This window comes from Plecotus auritus (genome assembly GCF_963455305.1).
Source record: "Plecotus auritus genome assembly, chromosome: 4".
Lineage (NCBI taxonomy): Eukaryota > Metazoa > Chordata > Mammalia > Chiroptera > Vespertilionidae > Plecotus > Plecotus auritus.
Genome location: NC_137775.1, coordinates 9,552,810 through 9,574,690, shown reverse-complemented (window position 1 = coordinate 9,574,690; position 21,881 = coordinate 9,552,810). Strand labels below are relative to the sequence as shown.

Genomic DNA, 21,881 nt, shown 5'->3' with positions numbered 1-21,881 from the left:
TATCGTCGAAAGATATTTAATGCAAAGGAAAAATAATCACAATAAACTGTTAACTGAAAAAAACGTTGACTTGCAAGTACAGACTGTAATTTAAAATCACACCGATGCAGTGTGGGTGGGAGGAAGACGGCAGCTGTGAGAACTACGGGGTCCTGGCCAGTGGCTCAGGTGGTTGCAGCGTCAGCCCATCCATCAACAGGCTGCGGGTTCCATCCCGGTAGGGGCATGTACGGAAGGCAAAGGATGGATGTTTCCCTCTTTCTCTCTCCCTTCCTCTCTAAAAAGTAATTAAAAACGTATCCTTGGGTGATGATTAAACAAACAAAAATAACTTGCACATGTAGAGACCTCTGGAAGGGACTGGGAGATGGGCAAATGGAGGAAAGGTGGGAACATAAACATTGGAAGTGGGAGAAGTAGAGGGTGAATCTTCCCACAGGATGTGAGACAAGAAGAGGTGGACACGGGTGGACGTGCACAATCTGCTCGACAACCTCAGGTGGAGGTAAACAAACAGACAAGGAAGAAGCCAGAGCTGACCAGGTGCTTTGTGAAGGAGCCCAGGCCTCGCCAGAGCTGGGGGAGACAGCAGAGCCAGGAGTCACAGCAGGGCTCACAAAACCACCACGCTGCTGGGCGGCTGGGCGGGTGAGGTGGTCTTACTGAACAAAACCAACTCACTGACGCTGGGGCCCAAGAGTGAAGGACCTGACCCCTCCTTAGACTAACAGTGAGAAAGAGTCCGGAGTGTGTGTGCGTGTGTGCATGTGGGTGGGTGGGGGAAGAGTATCTAGAAGCAACAGTTTGATCTGGAGGTAGAGCACAAAAGGGGGTTCACGGTAACCAGAGCCACAAGGCCAAGTGCTTAATGATTACTAAACTTCCATCAGCTCCTCATTTTGTAGTGTCTCTTAGGTTCACATCCGAATTTAGGTTCAACTACCGCTACCATGGACCCAGGTCCTCACTCGCTGGTCAGGTGCCCCTGAGCAACACAGGAAGCCGGTTAATCCCAATGACAGGGTTTCTGCCAGGATTCAATGACATGTGTGCAAAAAGCACGGAGATCAGTGTTGGCACGGGCAGTTTGTCTTTCCTGGTGATCACTACTCTCTCGTACCCATCCAGGCTTTCAGTGTCTCCTCCTAATGGTCCCGAAGCTCTGCTTTCATCTCTCCCTTTCTTAGTATTCCACCAGACAAGGAACTCCCTGGGAAAAAGACCTTCAACCAGGTTCCTGCTGCCTTCTCTTTACCCCTAACATCTCTCTTCATTACTCCCACCCCTTGCCGAGACAGCCCATACATCTCACCTGGGATAGTATGCCAGGACCCACCCCATTCTACAAGTGGTCCTCTTAGAGCACTCCCTCATTACATTCCTGTTAATGCCAAAAAGATATCAATAGGGAAAAATGGACTCAAGAGAAGACTACTAGGATACTCTGAGGGGTTCGTTCCGATGAAGGCAGACTATTTTACTGATTTAGGTGCTTTCCATTTTGGGGTTAGGCTATCTGCTTGTTTTAATTGATGAGTAGCCCAAGAAGGTAAAGAAGTAGTATTTATTATGCAGGGGTGGGCAAAAGTAGGTTTACTAGTGAGTACACAAAACAGAGTTTGTTCTTATTTATTAATTATTGTATTATTTTCCATACCAACAGCTGTGAACCCACCTTTGCCCACCCTGTATTTTAAAGCTTTGCATTTGTACCAACAACTGTTTTCTCAACACTAGTCTACGAACGAACGCATCTATCGCTTATCTCCCGCTCTTCCCCGGGGTCCCAGGGGCTCCTCCGTGAGCTGGTGGAGGTGGCTCACTCTGTTTTCGTGTAGTTGAGCTCTTCGTTCTCCCAGTGCACCAGCGCGGTCTCATAGGGCTGCACTTCGTGCTTCTCCAGAACCTGCATCACATGCTTCATCTGGAAGGAAAGGAAGATGAAGCTGAAATGACCCGGCTCCTCCGTGCAGCCGACTGACGTTTTCATTACGTGGATGGCATTTCTCCTGCCGTTCAGTTCACAAGGAAAAGGCAATTCACTGTGATAGTCAACTCACCAGGAAGATCTATTCATTTGCCTTTATATTTGGAAAACACAAAAGAGCATAAAGAAGAAAATAAAAATTATCATTATCCCACAACCCAAAGAAAACCATTAGTAAAATTAGTTTGTATTCTTTAAATTTAACTTTTAAAAAATGTTAAGTAACAGACTTTGAAACATTTAAACAGCACAGAGGTCCTGAAAGTGACAATCTCACCCTGCTCTCCTAAACTCCTAATGCCCCCGAGAACCATTGAACTCCGTGCACAGCCTGCCACCTTTTCCCCGTGTGTATGTAGTACATTTACTTTGTTTTTTTTATAGGAAACTAGAGGCCTGGGGCACAAATTCGTGCATGGGTGGGGTCCGTCGGCCTGGCCGGGGATCGGCCAGTCAGGGCCATCTTGCCCAGTCCTGATTGGGGCTGATGGGGGCCGGCCGGCTGGGGAGGGACTGCAGGAGGGCTCCAGGGCATGTCTGGCCCTCTCGCCCAGTCCCTATCGGCCAGACCCCAGCAGCAAGCTAATCTACTGGTCAGAGCATCTTCCCCCTGGTGGTCAGTGCACATCATAGCGACTGGTTGAGTGGTTGACCCAATGGTTGATTGTTCAGTAGGACACTTAGCATATTACACTTTTATTATATAGGATGGGATCATAGTGCGTATAGGAACGTTTTCATGCAGAAACTGCAGTCTGGTTAACCATCCTAAATGTGCACCCATGTGGGGGGTAGTTCTCTCTCCACTAGGATGAAGTGCACATCCATACATGTGTATCTTCATGGCCTTGAGGGAATATTTCTTTAGAAATCGCTAGATCAAAGACATGTACCCTTACAATTTTGGATAAATTTTGCAAAACCACTCTCCCAAATAGTTTTCCAATTTTATTTTATTTTTTAAAAATATATTTTATTGATTTTTTTTTTTTTTTAGAGAGAGGAAGGGAGAGGGAGAGTTAGAAACATCGATGAGAAACATTTATCAGCTGCCTCCTGCACACCTCCTACTGGGGATGTGCCCACAACCAAGGTACATGCCCTTGACCGGAATTGAACCTGGGACCCTTGAGTCCACAGGCCAACGCTCTATCCACTGAGCCAAACTGGTTAGGGGATAGTTTTCCAATTTTAGAATCCAAACATTTATGAGAGCATTCTTCAGCCTTTTACATCTTTGCTACTTCAAATAGCCAATCTGTATCATCTTTTTTTTTTTTTGGTCATTTATATTTCCCTTTCCTTCAGGAAACGCCCCCAGTTACCTCCATGCGTGCATGTGTGTTTACTCTTAGTAAAACTGGAATTATATGAGGTATATTTTTCTAACCAATTCTGTTATTATATTAGTTATAATTTGTAACCTGCTCTTTTAATTTAACTGTATCATACACACATTTTCCACCACTTCCTAGGAATATTTTTTCCACATGATTTTTAAGAGCTGTAGTATATTCTACATTTACTATAGTAGTAAACTTGCAAAAACTCGTAGTATTTAACGAACTTCCTACTATCATGTACTTTGGTTATTTTTCCCTTTTGCTATTGTAAACAATGTGTTGATGAACCTCATGCATCATCCACCATGCATAACTGCAACTGTTTCCTTTGGATAACTTTCTACATGTAAATCGCCGAGTTAAGTATAAAGCTTTGTTGTGTATGCTTAAACTGCCTCTAAAAAGGTTGTATTTTAAAATATATATATATTTTATTGATTTTTTTTTACAGAGAGGAAGGGAGAGGGATAGAGAGTTATAAACATCGATGAGAGAGAAACACCGATCAGCTGCCTCCTGCAAACCCCCTACTGGGGATGTGCCCACAACCAAGGTACATGCCCTTGACTAGAATCGAACCTGGGACCCTTCAGTCCACAGGCCAATGCTCTATCCACTGAGCCAAACCAGTTAGGGCAGGTTGTATTAAACAAATCCTGATTGGGGTACTGGAGAAATTGTTTTAATGCAGGGGGTCTTAATCCAGCATCTAGAAGGGTTCAGGAATCTAGAGAAGGGCTGCGTGTAAATTATTAAAGAGTCCAGAGATGAAACATAAATTTGGAAGGCATTTTGGGGAGTCAGAGAAGACTTAGCTAAAGAAACAAAGTTCTCTCGAATCTCCAGACCCCTTGCTCTTTATTAACACAAATTGTCCTAAGGCAAAGTAGATATACACATCAAAGGCCAAGGTTTGGTATACAGTAGGCATTGTTAGACTGGAGGAACTGCCTATAGCTATTCAGGTGTTTGGCCAGTAGGAGGCAATAACACGTAGATTGAGGTGCCCTCCGCTGTCTGGCAGCAAGCAATCATTTATGCATTCTTTTTAGGTTGGGGAAATGCCCTCAGCCATTCCAGCAGGCAATCCTCAAGGTTCCATCAACTTTTTGATGAAATTTCTTGCATTTATGACATGCTGGAATTAGCTTCTGGTATTGTTTCCTGTGAGTGATAAAATCCTAGAAAACTGATCTAAAAATAAGACTCAGAGGACCAGCTCCGGTGAACTGCGTGTACGTTATTCATTTTGTAGGTTACCATGTATGGAGTATACTTCCTTCTGACTGCAGTGTACCTAGGATTGTTCTGATTCTCCAAAAATTGCTGTATGCTCAGAGAATGCAGGAAATTTATAAGCCAAAATAGAACGTATTTTGGAAGATGAATCTGCTAGGATAAATATGACATAATGCACAGCAAACAAGTTGTAGATTACCTGTTAATTTATCTTCCAGTGGCTCAGATTGTTAAGCGTTAACAATTTATTCTCAGAAAACTATATTTTTATACTTTTACACCTTATTTATACTCACAGTTTTGTCTTTTACATTCCAGAACACAGCAGCTCCTTCCCTAATTTAAAAGAATAAAAGAATCAACGAAGTTAAAGCTAGAATACATCATTTAGGGCCATACATAAAGCCATGCTTGGGTGACTTCTAGATTGTATCCAGAATGCAATTTAAAAATATGTGATTTATTACTGATTTGACATGATGGCTCCTAGCTGGATATGCCAAAACAAAAGCTACTCTTTGAACTCTCAAGAAAACCTGACTCTCAACAATTCATGACTTCTCTCTTGGTTTGCAGGATAAATAACTCTTACTATAATACTATGGAACGACGTACCTAGACTGTTGTATACTTGCTTCAATTTTGATGTACAGAAATCAGAATAAGGACATTTTTGAGACTCGTCTTAGCTCTCCTACAGATTCTGCTATAGGAAAGGAACAGAGGGCCATGCTCTTCATAGCTGTGGAATAAAGAGGCCGAGATGAATGAAAGCCGCAGGCGGCACAGGCACCTGGGCAGTGAGGCCCCCATCCTCACAGTGCGTAAGGCAGAACTACAAGGAAGCCACAGGAGCCTCGGAATCCAGTTCTGGCTTTGACAGAATTTCAGGCCTAACAGCTATAAACGCACTTGTTTTGATTCCTGAAGTCTGCGTGTCGAGCTGTTTAAGCAGTACATAAAAAAGGGAGTTATGGCTCTGGGTTATTGCCCTGGAGGAAGGAAAAGTGGGAATGAAAGCAAGGTAAAAATATCCTGGCCCCCTAGCAGCCTTCAGACATTTCTTAAGCAATGCACTGAGCATCTGGGCTACAAAGATGAGGATGGCCTAGTTCCTATCCTCACGGAACGCCCAATCTGGGAAGACTGGTCCCATCACAATAGCCTGTGACCAGTGCTCTGACTGAATTAAGCAACATATACCTGGACGCGCACCGGACGGACAGTTCCCGAAGGACCAGCAAGCCAGCCAAAGGAGAGAAGGGGAGGGGCAACCAGCAGAGGGCACACCCTGGGCTCAGGGAGAAGGTGGGAGGGACAGGGCACCCTCTCAGAATAAACGGCTAGTAGTTTGCTTGGCTGTGGATGCGGGCCAGTAGTGGGCAATCAGGGTGGAGGCAGGGAGGAGCTTCGTGTTTTGATAAGTTGAGTCACATTCCATAGAACTTTAAGCAGGAGAGGGTAGTGACCAGAAAGGCCTATTGAACAATTATCCTGCCTGTGACAGACTGGTGGGGTGAGGACACAGGCAGGAAGCTTGCAGTAGGCCAGCACAGAGTCTCGGGACGCGGATTTGAGAGGTGTTTAAAGCCACAGCCAGAGCAGGCGTGCAGAGGGTCACTGTCAGGCACGCCAGAGGCCCTGGGCTGTGGCTGCTGAGCACCTGAAACAGGCCTGGTCCAAACTGAGACGCTGCGTTGTGACACACCAGGTCTCAAAGGCTCGGTATGAAGAGAAGAATGTAAAATGTCACACACCTGGACCTGACACAAAGTAATACTGAATGTAAACTATTGCTGAAAAATTTAAAATTATCCTGCCGTACTCTTAGGGGAAAAAAAGAATGTAAAATTTCATTTATTATTGATTACATGTTGAAATGGTAATATTTGAGGTATGTTGAATTAAATAAAATACACTATTAAATTTAATTTCAGGCATTATATGATCTTATTAGTGTTATTCAAAATTAAATTCATCTTTTTTTTTTTTACTTTAAAAATGTGGCTATTAGAAAATGTATTACTGCCGATGAGGCTTGTGTTTGTGGCTTGCATTGTTTCTAATGGACGGCACTGACCTCAGCATTCAAATTCCTCCCACTATTGTACTGGGACTACACGTTGAACTCTGAATTATCTTCAAAGTAACATCAAAAGGAAGATGAGTCATCGACAGAGGCAATGATAGGGCTTCCAGTTATCAACAACCACGGGGGGCGGGGGGGGGGCGTCCGGCCCGCAGGCCGTAGAAGGTCCACAAAATCATTTGGTCTGGCCCTGCCAAGGCATTAGCGGTGAGTTAACTGTTTGATCAAATACAGGAGGCTAATTTTTAAGTTGCTAATTGTGTATGGTCCAAGAATGATGTTATAAATATCTAACTGACCCGTGGCAGAAAAAGGGTTCCCTACCCTTGAACTACAAGGATGAAGACCACATTATCAAAGTTTGGGTTCTTACGGGATGCTCCATGTTTCTGTTCTGCCACTTGTAAGTCCCCTGATTGTGGATAATTCACTTAATTCCCCTAAACCCCGTTTCCTCAGCTGCGACATGGCAATAACAGACCTTTCTCAAATGTTGGGAGGGCAGTATGAAATTATTCTAAGTGGTTTCTATTATCGTCCCCCTTCCCCTCAGCCACTCGGCAGTATGTGACATTAAAACAACCTTTCAATAAAGGAGTAAGTGTGAGCCAGGTCGCAGTGAAAGTGTCTGGACAGGTAAAGCGGGCTAGAACATCAGTTAAAGAGCTGCAGAGGGAGAAGAAGAAAAGGGAGAAGAGGCAGCGGGGCAGGCTGCCTGAGTCTGTAAGCAAGGGCCCCTGAAGATGAATGGAAAATGGATGCTTTACCTGGACTTAGTAAATGCAAATCCAGACTTAAAGAGACAAACCAGGGGAAGATTATTTGCTGCTTTTAAAAATTATTTTACAGGAGGATTTACCGGAAGATTCCTAAAACGGACAAACCCTCCTGGATATAAGAAGAATCAAAGGATACATTTAAATCACAAACTCGCTACTGAGAGGAGGCACACCTGCCCCTTTAAAGACCACATTTCCCGCCCACGCGCCCGCCTCCCAGTGGGGTTCTTCCTTGTCTTACCTGAAGAAGAATATTGTTCCAGGATCACCTTCTTTTGCAGAGTTTTCCACACCCATCACCAAAATATTGGCTGCGTCTGTGATTTAAAGTAAATGACTGAAAAGCTATGTCGCGAGGTGACACAAGGTTTAAAAGGCACCTATAAACGTTTAAGCAAGAACTCATGATCATTTCTTCATACACCATTAAGCACTCTATTAACACGCTGTCCATCTTTCTACTAAGGTTTTCTGAACATGCTCAATGAGCATGAAAAGGCCATAGGAAATTACTTGCACAAAACATTCAACAACCTGTGAAACTGTTAGTGCTATTTAAACCTGCTCATTCATACCCATTTTGATTCAGTAATCACTAGTCCAGTTAATTATTATTAAAGTCTTAGTGTTAATACAACTAAAGCTCAAGAAATAAACTTCTACAAAATTAATTTAAAATAAAATGTGACGAACCATCTATATATTCTCATCCTTTAAATACAATTTTATTTCTAATTTTATATATTAATAATATAATTCTCAAATGCCTAATCTTCCTGAATTTTAAATGATACTGTGTAGCCCTAGCTGGTTTGGCTCAGTGGCTAGAGCATTGGACTCTGGACTGGAAGGTCCTGGGTTCGATTCTGGTCAAGGGCACATGCACCAGTTGCAGGCTCGATCCCCAGTAGGGGGCGTGCAGGAGGCAGCCGATCAATGATACTCTCTCATCATTGATGTTTCTATCTCTCTCCCTCTCCCTTCCTCTCTGAAATCAATAAAAAATATGTATTTAAAAAAAATGATACTGTGTAAATTGTCGGTAAAAAAAAAATACAGAAACAAAGCTACTGACCATTTCAAAGTTAATTATGAGAACTACCACCACAGTCACCTGTAATGTTGACATACTTTAACCTTTTAAATATTATTAAATAAATATCAATATACAAATACTCATTCATAAAAAGTTGTTACAAGTATATAAATATTCTATAAGTTGTAAATATATTAATGTATCAATTAATACACATACTAATATTAATATGTAAAAAGTTATAATTTCTTAACCTCAAATTAGGATCCTCAAAGTTTCAGAATTTCTGCTCGAAGCTAGGGAATTCAGATAGGGACCAAACCCTAAACCACCTTTTTTGGGTGAACTCTAACTTCCCTAACTCCTACAGAGGGCAAAGTTCACCTGAGCAGCCAAGAGCAGCATAAATGGAAGTGGAAGCCTGGGCAGGGAGAACGGTGCAAGCAGCCCAGGTGAGCCGTGCCCAGGCCACCCTGCCCGGCTGCCAAGGGCGACTTTCCGTTTTAGGGGCCCTGGACAGAGCTCCACTTTTCCAAGTCAATTAGCCTGTTTTTGCCATCAAATAGAACAGTCTGTTCAGCTCATCAAGGCTGAGGAAGCATCATGGTATGTGGACTATTTCACGTGGGGTCAATGACTCTTAAGAATTTTCTCTGTAGCAGGGGGTTTTCAACCTACACGTTTTGCTACTTTGAGGTAAATTCATGAATTCCCATCAAAGTGTTCCAAGTTACTTATTTTTTTAATATAGGGCAGGCTATTTTCTCAAGAATCCTCCCTGATCATCTAATATCCTCGGTTAAGGTTATTTTAATATTGTGTTCATCTTTTAACTCATTTTCTTAGTTTTAAAGTCTTGGATTATACTGGTGAATTTTTCTTTAAAGGCTCTCCCCAACATTTCTATAAATTTCCTGGTTCTGCAGAAATACTAAAAGAACATTTTAATGCGACAGCAGTGAACGGCCATGGCCTTCATCATCCAACGTACTGGTGATGCTATGCAGCTTAGTAGGTCTTATTGGTTTTAATCTGAGAACTGAGCTCTCATAAACTACCTTTTAATTTCTTATCTTTGTATGTTGTTTGTATGAAGAGGTTCAACCACCACTTTTATGATGCAATCCTTTAAATAGAACGTGAAACTTAAGCAAATGCAGACTTAAGACAGTATCAGAGGAAAAGTATTTTCTAATGCATTTTAACATACTTGGCCCCAGGTTCAAGAAGATGTACCTCTAGGCAAGCTTGTTACTTCAACATATCCTTGAGAGGCCAGGTCTTGAGAGAGGGCTCCAAGGTGATATTCGTCGGCAGTTGCAAACGCCGTGCAGTGCATCAGGTCCTGTTTGGGCGAGATTAGCATGACAGGGGTTACCGGGAGGCCGAAGTGTCGGCAATGGTTGCTGTCACCTTACAGGCTCCAGCTTGCAAAGCTGGTGTTTTTCCAAACATCTCAAAGACTCATACAAGGGATGTATTAAAGAGGAGGCTGAAGGGCAGCAGGCAGACAGGTTGCTGCTGAGTGTATGAAAGAACTTGCTCCTGCCAGCCAAAACGGCAGGATGGCTATCCGGAGAGGGAAGCCGCTCCCCTACTGGGAGTGTTTCAGGCACAGAGTGAGCGAAGATACAGAGGACTAAGGCATCATGTGGGTGCCTGGGTGACATGTTATTTATGTATTTATTTATGTATTTATTTATTTATTGGATGACATGCTATTCAAAAAGTCTCTCCAACCCCGAGTTTCCATGATTCTTATTCATAGCCACATTATTATTTAAGGTCATTTAATAACTTGCCACTAGCCTGTACAAGCCGAGATTATTTGAAATCTACAAAGGAATTATAGAACTTCTACTCTGGTTAATATTAAACACAGAGTTTCATATATCTGAGAATGCACCCAGGTTTGGTTCCTGCACCGAGTCTCGTCCGTGTGTACACGTAAACATTCATGATTTGTGTCTGTAGAGTACACACATGAAAAGACGGCCCAGTGCAGTGTTTTTCTCAAACTGTCCGTCACAACCCATTAGTGAGTCCTGAAATCAGTTTAGTGGCCCAAACCAGCTTAAAAACAAAACGAAGCAGAATAAAATAGAACATATTAGAGTACACCATTCATAGTAAGGATACATTTTATTTTGTGAAGTTTTCTGTCACTTAGATATGTCTAAGTATGTATACAGGGTCACTATGTATATCCTATCTAATAAAAGGCTAATATGCAAATTGACCAAGCAGCAGAACGACAGGTCTATGACACACACTGACCACCAGGGGGCAGAGGCTCAACGCAGGAGCTGCCCCCTGGTGGTCAGTGTGCTCCCACCACAGGGGGAGCACCGCTGAGCCAGAAGCCTGGCTCACGGCAGCCCTACGGATGACCATCTGCCAGCTTAGGCCAGCTCCCCTGGAGGGCTCCTGGACTGCGCGAGGGCAGGCCAGGCTGAGGGGACCCCCCCTCCCCCAAGGGGAACCCCCTCCCCACCCCAGCACCACTGAGCCAGAAGCCCAGCTCCACAGCAGCCCTATGGATGTCCAACTGCTGGTTTAGGCCGGCTCTGCAGGCCTAAGCTGTCAGTCAGACATCCCTTGAGGGCTCCTGGACTGTGAGAGGGCGGGTGCAGGCCGGGCTGAGGCCCTACCCCAGTCCCCATGCATGAATTTCATGCACCAGGCCTCTAGTATAATATAAAATACGTTTCTCACTTTGGGACAAGGTCAATTAAAATCAAAAGCTATTGGCACAGGTGCTAAGGGTTCAGGCACAGAATTTGATTAATTTTTAAAAATCAGAATAATAATAATGCCTGCCTTTTAGGGTTGTTGTGAAGTTTAAACAAGAAGATCAATGTCCACTACTTAGAAGCCTGAATGGCACAAATGTTCAACATTTCTTATAGTTATTAAACCATCAAAATTTATGGGAGGTTAAAAAGTTTATCAAGTAAATTACATCTGAACATTCACATATTCATAATTTTCTGTTTTAACATCTACTGATCAGAACTTGAGTGATTCTATTCCTTTGATATATATGGTGCTTTAGCCCATCAGGTGAGTCACTAAATCAAAAGTTATTCCTGGGACTCACTCATCTCAGCTCCTTAAGTCTTTCCTTTTCTGTTCCAGTCCTGGTATGAAATTCAAGAAAAGGAGTATATTAATTCCTTCCTTTCTCCCATCAACAATACATTACAATTTTACACAAAATCCAGATTTCTACCATCTTTTGATCAAGCGGAAGACCTGGCAATAATCAACTAGGGTTGAGGAGGGGCGGGTCCCCCAGCCACACAGTCTCCCACTCCCTGCTGTCTCGTCTACGTCACCCCCATTTGGTACCGGCCAGGCCCATCTGTGCTGAAAATGTTCACTCCTTTGCACTCTCAAAAATGCGGCAAGGCAAAGCATTTAATCACCATTTCCAGGAGAAAATTTATTCTGAGTTCTAAATAGTCAGATTATAAATACATTTTAAAACACAACCTGTTTTTCACTTAGCCAATCCGAGGATCTTCTTTGCAGATTTCCTAAAGATTGTCCCATTTCCTTCTCTCACTGTGTCCCATTTAGTTTTGCTAAAAATTCTAGCCAGTATCACATGGCGTATATGGCTTGCCACACTACCTTCTGTATCCTCCTTAACCTGAATCTGTTTAAGTTATGGCTTCTTCTATTAATATGTGATTCATAAAGTTTTTCAGTTTGGCTTGGTCGATATTTTTTCCCCTTTGCTCTTAAATTGCAAGACTATATTTAAATCTCTTTGGTAAAAGGAAAGAGAACTACGAAGTGTCCTGTTTTTGCATTTCCCCCTATTAATTAAAAGTGTTATTACTTTGTGCGAAGCTTTCATTTTCACATATGTCTTTTACTTAATTTTTATAATGAATCATTACTTAGTAAGCATTTTATACATACACGTACATAGTACAAATTTCAGGTTTTAAAATGGGGTCAGCCCTGACGGGTTTGGCTCAGTGGATAGAGCGTTGGCCTGCAGACTCAAGGGTCCCAGGTTCGATTCCGGTCAAGGGCATGTACCTTGGTTGCAGGCACATCCCCAGTAGGGGGGTGTGCAGGAGGCAGCTGATCAATGTTTCTCTCTCATCGATGTTTCTAACTCTTTCTCCCTCTCCTTTCCTCTCTGTAAAAAATCAATAAAATATTTAAAAAAATAAAATAAAAATAAAATAAAATGGGGTCAACAACTTGCTCTTAAATAAATGTGCCAAACAAACCAAAAATAGTTGTTGGATTTAAGACCTAAATTGAGGCCTTCCTATTTTAAAATGTTAAAAAGCAAACAACCCAAAGCCAAGAAAACCACAGCACTTTCCGTTACGGGTTTCCCCCCCGGCCACAGAAAACACGTCCCAGCAGACGGGGCTAGAAAGCTAAACATGATTCTTGTTTTAGCATCACATGCTCTGATGAGACACTTGTCTTAAAAAGGAAAGTTTATTTTGTTCACATTCTGTTCCTGAAGAACATCAGCACATTACAGCAATGCTGCTTCCCTACCATACCATAAGGGGGAAATGCATGTCTTCCCTGATATGTGCAGACTGTAGGTGAACCTTATTACACAGATACATTTTACGTTACTGTTACAATGCTTTCGCTTTCAAGCTTTTTGATCGCACCCTATGGTGAGAAGTCCTTTCATATACACAGTAGATAGGCGTGCATATGCACACACCAATAACTGATACAAAGTTACCCAAAAAATATTTTTTACCTTTACCACTTGTAATGCATTCTGATACTTTCCATATTCCATTTGATTAAAAAAAAGTTAACAATCTATATACCAAAGGGTTGTGGGTTTGATTCCCGGTCAGAGCGCATACCCACGTATTGCAGGTTTGATCCCTGGTTGGGGCGCATGTGGGAAGCAACTGATAGATGTTTCTCTCTCTCTCTCCCTTCCTCTCTCTTTAAAAGAAAAAGAATAGAAAAAAGTGGTTTCACTGCTCATTTCTTCAATAGAAATAAAAGAAGTAACAACCCACTAGTTAAGTTTACAATACACTGTGGTGTTGGTCTGAAACCACGCCTGGGCACTCCAGCACTCCGTGCGCATGCGGGCTCCATGCAGCTCAGGGCCGGGGTCCTTATGCTCTGTATTCTACTCCTAAGACGGGACATGCCAGCGGCACTGCGGTCGCCACGATAAATGATGAGCCAGTGGATGGGGGTTGATATCTCAGTAGGTCATGATCTCTGCCAATGAGACCAGGTAGAGGTGATTCCGAGAGAGAAGGTGATGAACCTCATTCCGTCAATTGCAAGTGCATGCTATGTGGCAGAGAAAATGGGCGAGCTCAGGAGCACTCGGGGAACGAGACAAATCACGCCCGCTTTCTGGTACAAAGGAGAGGCCCTCCTTATCTCGGTCGGTCCACAGGGGCAGAAAGGGCTAGAGCTCCATGAAGGAGACGAGGGGCCCTGCACTTGGGGCAGATAAAAGCCAGCCTTCAGCCCCAGGGCTAGGACCTACTCTCATCTCAAGACCGTGTTCACCTATGAAAAGTAAGATCAGAAAACAATGTTCCAAAATTATATTATTTCAATCACTTTAGAAATGCTTTCAGAAATGCAAGTTTTTCTATTATTTTCCTGTGCTTTTAGAGAGACAACATATTGTTTCTGTTTTTGCAAAACCCCAACTTAAGTCACATCTATTATGTTACACTAGAGGCCCGGTGCATGAAATTCATGCAGGGTGGGGTCCCTCCGCCTGGCCGGTGATTGGAGTCAATCAGGGCCATCTCGCCCATTCCCAATCGGGGCCGGTTGCTGGGGAGGGACTATGAGAGGGACCGCGGGAGGACTCCAGGGCGTGTCCGACCCTGTCTCGCCCAGTCCCGATTGGCTGGACCCCAGCAGCAAGTTAACCTACCAGTCGGAGCATCTGCCCCCCTGGTGGTCAGTGCACGTCATAGCGACTGGTTGGTCAACCACTTGGTGTGACACTTAGCATAGTAGGCTTTTATATATATAGATAATCTCTCCTACATAAGGCCCTTATGACTCCTGAAATTTGGTGATGGAGGAACTTATTTCTCGTAAGACATTTTTATGTCTTTCTTTTTTTCTCTGTTAGACGACAAGAAATATATAACTCAGGATTTCCTCCTTTCTTTAATCACTGGGCTTTGCAGAACTAATGAATTAGTTATACCAGGTACTTGATAATCTTTATATTTCTGTCCATGTCAATTGTTTGCTCTATTGTAAATGTAATGCTTTTATTACCTCACTTGACACTGTATTAAATTTTGAAAATCTACTTCAAATCCTTCCTTGGAAACAGAAGAAAAGTCCTATAGAAAAATAAAAAAATGGAATTCAGGATAATTGCTCCCAAATCTAAGGCTAGCCCAGAGAAGTAATGCCTCTTGGATATTTTATAACCGACAACAACAAAAAAAGTGACATCTTTGACCTTGTCAGGATCTTCATAAGAAACCTGCTTATGCTCTATGCTGCTAGATAAAACAAAAGAAAACAGGGAGGCCCTAACTGGTTTGGCTCAGTGGATAGAGCGTCGGCCTGCAGACTGAAAGGTCCCAGGTTCGATTCCGGTCAAGGGCATGTACCTTGGTTGTGGGCACATCTCCAATAGGAGGCGTGCAGGAGGCAGCTGATCGATGTTTCTCTCTCATCGATGTTTCTAACTCTCTATCCCTCTCCCTTCCTCTCCGTAAAAAATCAATAAAATACATTAAAAAAAAGAAAAAGAAAAAAGGGAGTTCATCTTCCTCTTTTTGTATCTGCCATGAATTCAGGTTTTTATGCTTAATTTCATCTCAGACACTTAGATACTGGATTTCCTGGACTATCACAAAGTTAAATAATATAATAAAAACATCAGCCCTGACCGATTTGGCTCAGTGGATGGAGCGTCGGCGACTGGGGGACGTGCACTGAAGGGTCCCAGGTTTGATTCCGGTCAAGGGCATGTACCTTGGTTGTGGGCACATCCCCAGTAGGGGGTGTTCAGGAGGCAGCTGATCAGTGTTTCTCTCTCATTGATATTTCTAACTCTCTATCCTTCTTCCTTCCTCTCTATAAAAAAAAAAAAAAATCAATAAAATACATTTAAAAAAAAACAAAAACAAAAGAACAAACAAACAAAAACATCAGGAGCTAGGAAGAAGAAATGGTGAGAGAAGTTCACCGTAGCTCTTCCATCCTTTATATCCTGGGTTCAGAGAGGCCGTACAAGAATATAAATAAAACCAGAATCCAAAATAAACATCATTCGTCGATGCCTAACTTCGTAATCTAAAGATGAGTAAGGAGGGTCTGTAGATCTTCTCAAAGGAAGCCCACAGCCCAGTAAAAAAGCACCACAAGCCCTAGCCGGTTTGGCTCAGTGGGTAGAGCATCAGCCTGCGGACGGACGGACCACAGGTTCGATTCCAGCCAAGGGCACGTGTCCTGGTTGTGGGCTCGATTCCCAGTAGGGGGAATGCAGGAGGCAGCCGATCAATGATTCTCTCTCATCATTGATGTTTCTATCTCTCTCGCGCCCTCCCTTCCTCTCTGAAATCAATAAAAATATATTAAAAACAAAACAAAACACCCACAACAAAATTAAACATGCTTAGGGTCCACTCAGAATTGAGATGTTCAGACAGACATTCTAACCTGTTTCTGATAGATTCAGCAGGCCTGATCAAGTTTTAAATATTCTATATTCCTTTTAAAATAAAAACCTCACCCAAGGATATGTTTTTATTGATTTTTAGAGGGAAAGGAAGAGAGGGAGGGAGGGAGAGAGAAGGGGAGAGGGAGAGAGAGGGAGGGAGAGAGGGAGGGAGGGAGAGAGAGAGAGAGAGATATTGATTGGTTGTTTCCTCCTGTACACCTGACCAGAGATCAAACCCGCAATCAACTGAGCCACCTGACCAGGGCCACATTCCTATTTTTTAATGATGAGGAATACAGACATAAAAAAAATCTCTTTGCCTCTTTTCCATCCTTTCCAACTTAATAAACATTTAATAAGTACAAGGCACAGTCCTAGTTATTATGCAAGATAGGAAGGTTAACAAAGGGCTTGATCCTGACCCTAAATATTTCTCATTTAGAGGGGAAATGTGATTATAGCTAATACATTCCCATATACCTGGTAACAGAGAACAAAAATACCCCTTCAACCTTCTAAGAATTAAAAAGCAAAAACCTTCCCACTGCCTTTTGACTTGACCTTGCCACCTCATGTCACCACCCCACCCCTGCAGTCCCATGGACTAAAGAATGCTTACTGCCTGCACAGTTACTGAAAATTATTTTTAATTTAATAAAGAATTCCTTCAGTTTGATTTTGTAAAAATAGGTGTTTTTTCACGGGACCATTCCTAGACTGCATTTAATACTAGTCTTCTTTTTCAAAGTTTCCTTAGGCCAATAACTAACCCTTTTGTAAACTATACTTATACATTTAATCGCCTATAGCAGTGGTCGGCAAACTCATTAGTCAACAGAGCCAAATATCAACAGTACAACGACTGAGATTTCTTTTGAGAGCCACATTTTTTAAACTTAAACTTCTTCTAACGCCACTTCTTCAAAACAGACTCCCCCAGGCCGTGGTATTTTGTGGAAGAGCCACACTCAAGGGGCCAAAGAGCCGCATGTGGCTCGCGAGCCGCGGTTTGCCGACCACTGGCCAATAGTTTGTCTTTATATGTCTCACTGATTCTTAACATTAAGATTTTGATTCCCTTTGGCTTCAAAGATCTTGATGGAAACATCTGCTGAGCTGTGTGCGATCCATGCTAGCTTAGAGAGGGAGCGATTATTCCTCACCCGAAGGCCCCCTCCACGTTTTTACCTCGTTCACGGACAGAGCTGGAAGGTTGGTCCTGGACGGCTGCCGGGTCCTTGAAGGTTTTAGCGGCCTCTTGATCTGCGGAAAGTCTTGTTTAGGAACAAGCGTGTCTGTTGACGTAGATGAGCAATGCCTCTCGATTATTTTTATAAACCACTTAGGACCTAATCGATTTGGCGTGTGAGTCAGCCGGTGAGTGCCCCAAGACGTCCTGGCGGGGAGGTGCGCCTGTCCACCTGGGCAACGTGCAGTGCTGAATGCAGAGGGCAGGCTTGTGTTGGGTGCGTTCGGGTTCGTTTCCAGGACCTGGGACTCATTCAAACCGATGGCTGCGGTATCAGGGAAGAACAAACCCCAGGTGTGACTTCTCGCCAGGACGCTGCGTGTTGTGCCCTCAGGTTCCTTAAGTGGTTTTCCTGTTTGACGAGCCAGTCTTTGGCGCTGACATGCTTTTGATAAAACGCAGTGAGATCCGGCCAGGGCATGGAGCAGTCTGGCTGACATGACCACATCCCAAGCTAGAAGGAAAAGAATTCAAAGTTCAAGTGTTGTGGTGGTTGTTTTTTTTAAAGTTTCAAAAAATACATAATATTTTCCTAGGTAACAGGCATATTTCTGTAAAAATATTTGCAAAACAGACATCTTAACCTAAGTCTAGCAAAAAAAAAAAAAAAGGTTACAAAACAGATACAAGTATTTCTGCTACTTTTCCTTTAATCAACCTTTGGCCTTTTTTTCTGGAAGATTACAAGATTATAAAGCTGACAGGACAAGGGCCTTAAAAAAGAAACAGAGCTGCGAGAACGCTCCATTTACTTCATTAGCATATCTATTATTTAAAATCTGACCTTATAAATTCCTTTATTCAAAATGTATGCAGCCTTTACAATGAGCTGGGGTCGGGCATGCTTCCAAGAAAGGACAGGGTCCCTGCCATCGTGGTGCCAACAGTCTCCTGGGGGGACAGGATTTCCATCTGTTCACTGTGACTCAGCGGAAGGCCCTAGACCAGCCGTGGGCAAACTATGGCCCGCAGGCCGGATCCGGCTGTTCTATCCGGTTCTCTTGCTCTCCCCTCCGCTCCTTTACTTTGAATTTATATTAGTTCACACAAACACTCCATCCATGCTTTTGTTCCGGCCCTCCGGTCCAGTTTAAGAACCCATTGTGGCCCTCGAGTCAAAAAGTTTGCCCACCCCTGCAGGCCCTAGCATAGACCTACTCCAAGGCACTGAGAATCACGCAGGAGCTTGCCCCATTCTACAGGGAGAGTCAGGGAAGGCTCCCAGGAAGATTTAAGCTGCTACTCGAAGGGGAAGGTGCTTTTCAGGTTGGGGGTGGGCATGGCAGTGAGGATACGGGATGTCAGACAGACAGACAGACAGACAGACAGACAGACACATAGACAGATAGACACACTTTCTTTTCACATAAAGAAAACAGACTACATAAGTAATTTCCCCTATTATTTATAGTATATTTTTGTTCTTTCAAAGTAAGCCTGTAGTAGGCAATTGATATGTTACAAAATCACACGTTAGGTGTGGAGATACACGTGGGAGTCAATGGTAGCAGGATTCACAGTTTAGCAGGGGAAACAGACACATTAATGTTGTGAGCACTAAAGCACAAATTGCTGTTGGCCCTGGGAAGGGAGCATCTGGGGTAAGGCGTGGGCAGGACAAAGTCAGAGGTGACATTTGAACTGGGTCTCAAAAGGGCAGAGGGATCAGCAAATCAAGCCCCCTAGGTACACAGTTCTGTTTACCTGACAAACAAGTGCAACTTCAGGGGAGGCAGGAGTAAGCTGCCTCAGAGATCAGCACTGAAAAGGAGCCAGTGGCCAGATCACAAGCCATCCCAGCGTGTTTCTGTGGGTAGGGGCAAGCCAGAGCTTTCAAATGTGAGACTCACAGGGCCAAAGGATGTTTAAGAAACGTATCTTCGGCCCTAGCTGGTTTGGCTCAGTGGATAGAGCATCGGCCTGCGGACTGAAGGGTCCCGGGTTTGATTCTGGTCAAGGGCACATGCCCGGGTTGTGGGCTCAGTGCCCAGTGGGGGGTGTGCAGGAGGCAGCTGATGAATGATTCCCTCTCATCATTGATGTTTCTATCTCTCTCTCCCTTCCTCCCTGAAAAAAATAAGGAAGGAAGGAAGGAAGGAAGGAAGGAAGGAAGGAAGGAAGGAAGGAAGGAAAGAAAGAAAAGAAAGAAAGAATCATATGGAAAATAGGAATGATTAAGCTCTTCTCCCCTCTTCCTTCCATGCCATTTATTTTTTCCTCTTTACTGGCACATTCCTATCAGCATACAGCGATGCTTTAATTTCTCCCATCTTAGAAAAACAACTCTCCCCTGACTCCATCTTCCCTCCCACATACTGTACCTTTTCTCTGAGCTCCCTTCCTCTCGGAGTTTTATTTGCTGTCTCTGACTCCTCGTCTCCAATCAGGCTTTCATCCCCACCTCTTTACCACTGGTCAAGGTCACCAATGACCTCCACATTTCTAAGTCCAACAGGCACTTCTCAGTCTTCGGTTTACCTGACTTGTCAGCAACATCTGATGCAGCTGCTCCCTCCACCCTCCGGGAAGCAGCTTCTTCCCTAGGCTTCTAGGAGTCCACACGGGCCACTTACCTACCACACTGGTTGCATCTTTGGTCTCTTTTGCTGGTTCCTCAACCCCTCAAGAAGGGAATGAGCTAAGGCTCGGTATTTTCCCCACTTCTCTTCTCTATTCTCAGATCTTGGTGATCTCACCCAATCTCATGATCTTATATACCATCCTACCCCTTAATGAATATCAAAAACTTACCTCTAAACCACTCTCATTCACATAAAAAAATGTAACATTCTCAAAACTCAGTTTCTGAAATCTTCCTACAAATCCTATTCTTCCCACAGCCTCTCTCCCCCTTTCATGAAATAGCAATCACATCCTTACTTTGTTAAAGCCCAAACCTGGAGGCCACCTCGGTTCTTCTCTTCATTCTCTATACCCAATCTGTCCGCAAACTCCACTCGCTTTATTCCAGCTAGTTCTTACCACCCTGGTCCAAGTTGCTATCTCTCCCAAAGGTTATTGTAATGGCCCCATATCTTATCCTCTCTGTGTCTGTTCTTGAACCCCTACAGATTCTTCTCAACACAGTGACCAAAGTGATCCTCTGAAAACTCAAGTCAGATCACATCTTTTCTTTGTAGAAAATTTGACAATGGCCTCACATTTCACTTGAAATAAAAGCCAAAAATCTTAAAATAGCTTGTATGGCTCTGCATTCTCTGGCTCTGTAGCACCCTAAAGTCTCCTACAGCTCTTTCCCTTGCTCCTTTTGCTCATCACTCTGGCCTCTGGATCTTTGCATTTACTGTTTCTTATGATCTTCTCCTAGGTCTCTGCAAGCCTCATTCCCTCACCTTCTCCAGACCTTGGCTCAAACGTCTCCTACCCAGTGAAGTCTTCCCCAACCACTTCATTTAAAATGCAGTCAGCACCCAGTCTCTATCTTCCTCATCCTTATAGTTCTCCATTGCATTTAACATCCCTTGCATACCTTATATTTTCAGTTTATTAACTCACACAACACATGTGAACAGAGTTCCTATCATGTGGGAGACACCGTCCTACTTGCTGAAAATACAGGCAAACGGCTAAAAATCCCTATCTTTACATCGCATTGGGGTGACAAGACAACAAACATAGTAAATCAGCAAAATGTATATTAAACAGTGACAATGCTAGAAGGAAGAATAGAAGAGGAAGGGATAGATTTGTCTCTCCTTTAAACTTCTGCGGGTTGAGATTTGTCTTTGGTTCACAATGTCCCCTTGGCCATGGTGCCCAGCATACATTAGGCATTCAACTCCTATTTTCTGTATGCAATACAAAGCAGCTACCCAGTTCTTGGGCACATTTTCTAAGCAAACAGTATCAGCTGGGCTACGGTTCAATGGCTAAGTGACCTTAATCTATGGGAACATACCTTCCAATTCCTTAATTTCAAAGATATTTTACCTTCGCAGTTACCGCTTTGCACTGGCTCAAAAAAGCGTCCGTAAGTGTTTGTGGATTGAGTGCTTTTTACTCCCAGCTAAGTGGACCAAAGATCACCGTTCTGGGCAGAGCACCACAGCGGTCCGGTGAAACCCGTGACGCGAGAGGTGCAAGGCCGGCGGGGGGCCGCTGCGCAGGGCCACGCGAACTGCTAGGGCAGGCAGTGCACTAACCTCTCCGCCGGAAAAGAGGGCCGGGCTGCACAGAAAAGAGAGTTGGGGCGGCAGCTTCCCCTTCCCCAAAGCCAGCCCACTCCTGCACTGGGCCTCTCCCAGCGCCCGGCGCTGCGCAGGCGCACAGAACTCCGGGCCCGGCAGAGCGCGAGCCTCCCGGTCCACGTGACTGCCCGACCACGTGACCGCGCCGCGACCTTTTCCGCTCCCTGGTCCCTGGGACCTCCCGGTGCCTGCTGGCTTCCGCCTCCCGCCCGCTTCCTTATTCCGCTTCTCAGGTCGCCCTCCGCTGTCCCCGCCTTCGTCCCCGGAAGATCTCCACGTTCT

The 21,881-nt window shown here is 43.9% G+C and overlaps 1 protein-coding gene across 3 annotated transcripts in view; it reads right to left on the bottom strand.

Annotated features, from left to right (window-relative positions):
• Positions 1 to 21,786, bottom strand: part of RMND1 (required for meiotic nuclear division 1 homolog) — a 32,751-nt gene extending 10,965 nt beyond the window's left edge. The window contains exons 1-6 of one of the 3 annotated variants that reach the window (XM_080664815.1): positions 21,555 to 21,786; positions 17,331 to 17,845; positions 9,710 to 9,818; positions 7,679 to 7,754; positions 4,866 to 4,905; positions 1,824 to 1,924 (exon numbers count right to left, since the gene is read on the bottom strand). In XM_080664815.1, the coding sequence (XP_080520941.1) occupies positions 1,824 to 1,924; positions 4,866 to 4,905; positions 7,679 to 7,754; positions 9,710 to 9,818; positions 17,331 to 17,831 (827 nt within the window). In that variant the 5' untranslated portion in view covers positions 17,832 to 17,845; positions 21,555 to 21,786. Of the gene's footprint in view, positions 1 to 1,823; positions 1,925 to 4,865; positions 4,906 to 7,678; positions 7,755 to 9,709; positions 9,819 to 17,330; positions 17,846 to 21,310 lie in introns of all 3 variants that reach the window. The other 2 variants (XM_080664814.1, XM_080664813.1) reach the window with 2 other exon arrangements.
• Positions 21,787 to 21,881: the final 95 nt, after the last annotated feature.